General features: G+C 47.6%; 1 protein-coding gene across 2 annotated transcripts in view; it reads right to left on the bottom strand.

Annotated features, from left to right (window-relative positions):
- The window catches only part of LOC102263687 (chromosome unknown open reading frame, human C2orf71), a 9,190-nt gene that overhangs the window by 2,987 nt on the left and 4,230 nt on the right, over positions 1–1,973 (bottom strand). Inside the window, exon 2 of one of the 2 annotated variants that reach the window (XM_014535770.1) lies at positions 1,097–1,969. The exons of the other annotated variant lie outside the window; for it this stretch is intronic. Coding sequence (XP_014391256.1) covers positions 1,964–1,969 — 6 coding nt within the window. The 3' untranslated portion in view covers positions 1,097–1,963. Of the gene's footprint in view, positions 1–1,096; positions 1,970–1,973 lie in introns of those variants that run through there. 2 annotated transcript variants of the gene reach the window in all.

Genomic DNA, 1,973 nt, shown 5'->3' with positions numbered 1-1,973 from the left:
GGGTGGGTGTGGGGAATGAGTGTTTCCCAGCCCATCCATTGCGTGTGCGCAGTTTCACAACTGGGAATGGCTCAGAGGTGTAGTCTTACCAGGAGACGGGGAAGGGTGTGAGTCACTATGTGACCTTCCACGTGACCTTGGGAAGGTGCCTGTTTATGAATTCTCCTCTCTCTTTCAAGTTACAAGTACTGCCCCACCCCTAATATCTCCAAGCATGGAGATTCGGGACATAAAACCACCTTTTTGGCTGCCCTTTTCTGAGGAAAAGCATCCAAGAAGGGCTCTGTTTTCTCCTTGAACAATTTTATGTGGCTTTGCTATGGCTCCTGGTGTTTTAAAATGTTAGTGCTTTTAATTAATGTCATTTTATTGTGCCTGTTCTTTCCAGCTCTCCTCCTGAAGGGCCCAGTTTTAGAAATCTAATAGCCGAGCGAGTGGCTGGTGTGAAGGATAATGCATTAACATTTAGAGAGGTTCTCCGATGAAAGGCACTGTGCTGCAGGAAGCTCATTTTGGATTTAAGAAAAGAGCAATGTTATATTAAGATTCTTGCGAAAATAATCAATACTTCATTTTCTTTCAAGGGGCTGGGGAAGTTTATGTAACTATAATAAGGCACAACTTTCCCGAGATAATATCTTTATTTAAACTTGACTGCCGAGTACTTTATAAAAAAATTACTATTTATGCCTCGACAGACTGTGAAGTCTGTAGCCCGTATCACGCGGGCAGAAATGGATTGCTGATTTACACAACCGTGGGCAGTGAGAGATAGCGGGCCCGGCGCTGGCGGAGCGTTGTCTGAGCTGATATCAAGACACACTGATAACACTTCCTCTCTAATAGGCCTCAGATTTATGTCCACCCCCCAACCCCCTGGCATGTCATGGTTCTGGAAAAGACACACTTCTCCATCTATTCTGTAAAACAGCCACTTGAGCATACCAGTCCGTCCAGTGCTCAGGCAGGCTAGTCGGTGGCGCCTGGCCCGTGGCAGCCGTGTGCCCAGGCCTGTCTGCATGTGTGGGCCAATGGCAGGCGAGTCAGTTGCCCTCATGAGAAAGCACACTTAGATCTGTCGGCCAAGGGCGCTGATGGGGAGTCTCCTTCCTACTCTCCAGACTTCTGAAGGGAGAAGGGGAGGGGGAGGGGGGCTGAACTCGGGGAGAAGTGAGGGCAGGTCCTTGGGGGATGGGGAAGCTAAACATTTCTGTTCACACCTCCAGGACTAGCCCTCCTCAAGGCGTGTCCCCAGGGGTTCCTGAGACACTCTCGGTGAGGGGTCTATGAGGTCAAAACCATTTTAATAACGATACTAAGATGCTATTTGCCCTTTTCGCTCATTCTCCCATGAATGTGGACTGGTTTTCCTGTCTAGTTGATGTGCGACATCAGGGCAGACTGATTGCTGGAACATCTGGGAGTCAGCTGTCTCTCCGAGAAGCCACCCGCTAAGGAGATTGGCAGGAATGTGAGGCAGGGCCGCTCCTCACTAAGGTTTTTGTTGTGGAAATATAGTTAACTTTCACAAGAATATATTATTCATGTTCACATACAATGGGGTCACGTTTTCAAAATTAATAACATTTCAAACATTTCCTAATTTTAATTTATAATACAGTGAAAAGTGATGGATCCCACGCACACACTCCAAGGCTCTTTTGGGTTCTCAGTCATTTTTAAGAGTTTAAAGGGGTTCTGGGACCAAAGCCTTTGGAAAACTCCCACCTGATGCTGGTCTATTGCAGGGAAGCAGAGACGACAGAAATCGGGCTGCTGGACCTGGACAGGGTGATGGGGACTCCGCCAGGGGCAAAGCACTTCATCTTAGTTTCCCCACCTCAGAAATACAGGGCTGTGTGGCTGGACTAGATTGCTTTCAACTGTATTTGTAATGCAGCAGAACCTCTTTTCAATGCAAATCCCAGGAGCCCGAAATGAGTGACAAATGAAAGCCAGGGGCTCACAGCTTT

The sequence above is a fragment of the Myotis brandtii genome, unplaced genomic scaffold (assembly GCF_000412655.1).
Source record: "Myotis brandtii unplaced genomic scaffold, ASM41265v1 scaffold1501, whole genome shotgun sequence".
NCBI classification, from domain to species: Eukaryota; Metazoa; Chordata; class Mammalia; order Chiroptera; family Vespertilionidae; genus Myotis; species Myotis brandtii.
The sequence above is the reverse complement of the archived record's forward strand: the minus strand, read 5'-3'. Positions and strand labels throughout refer to the sequence as shown.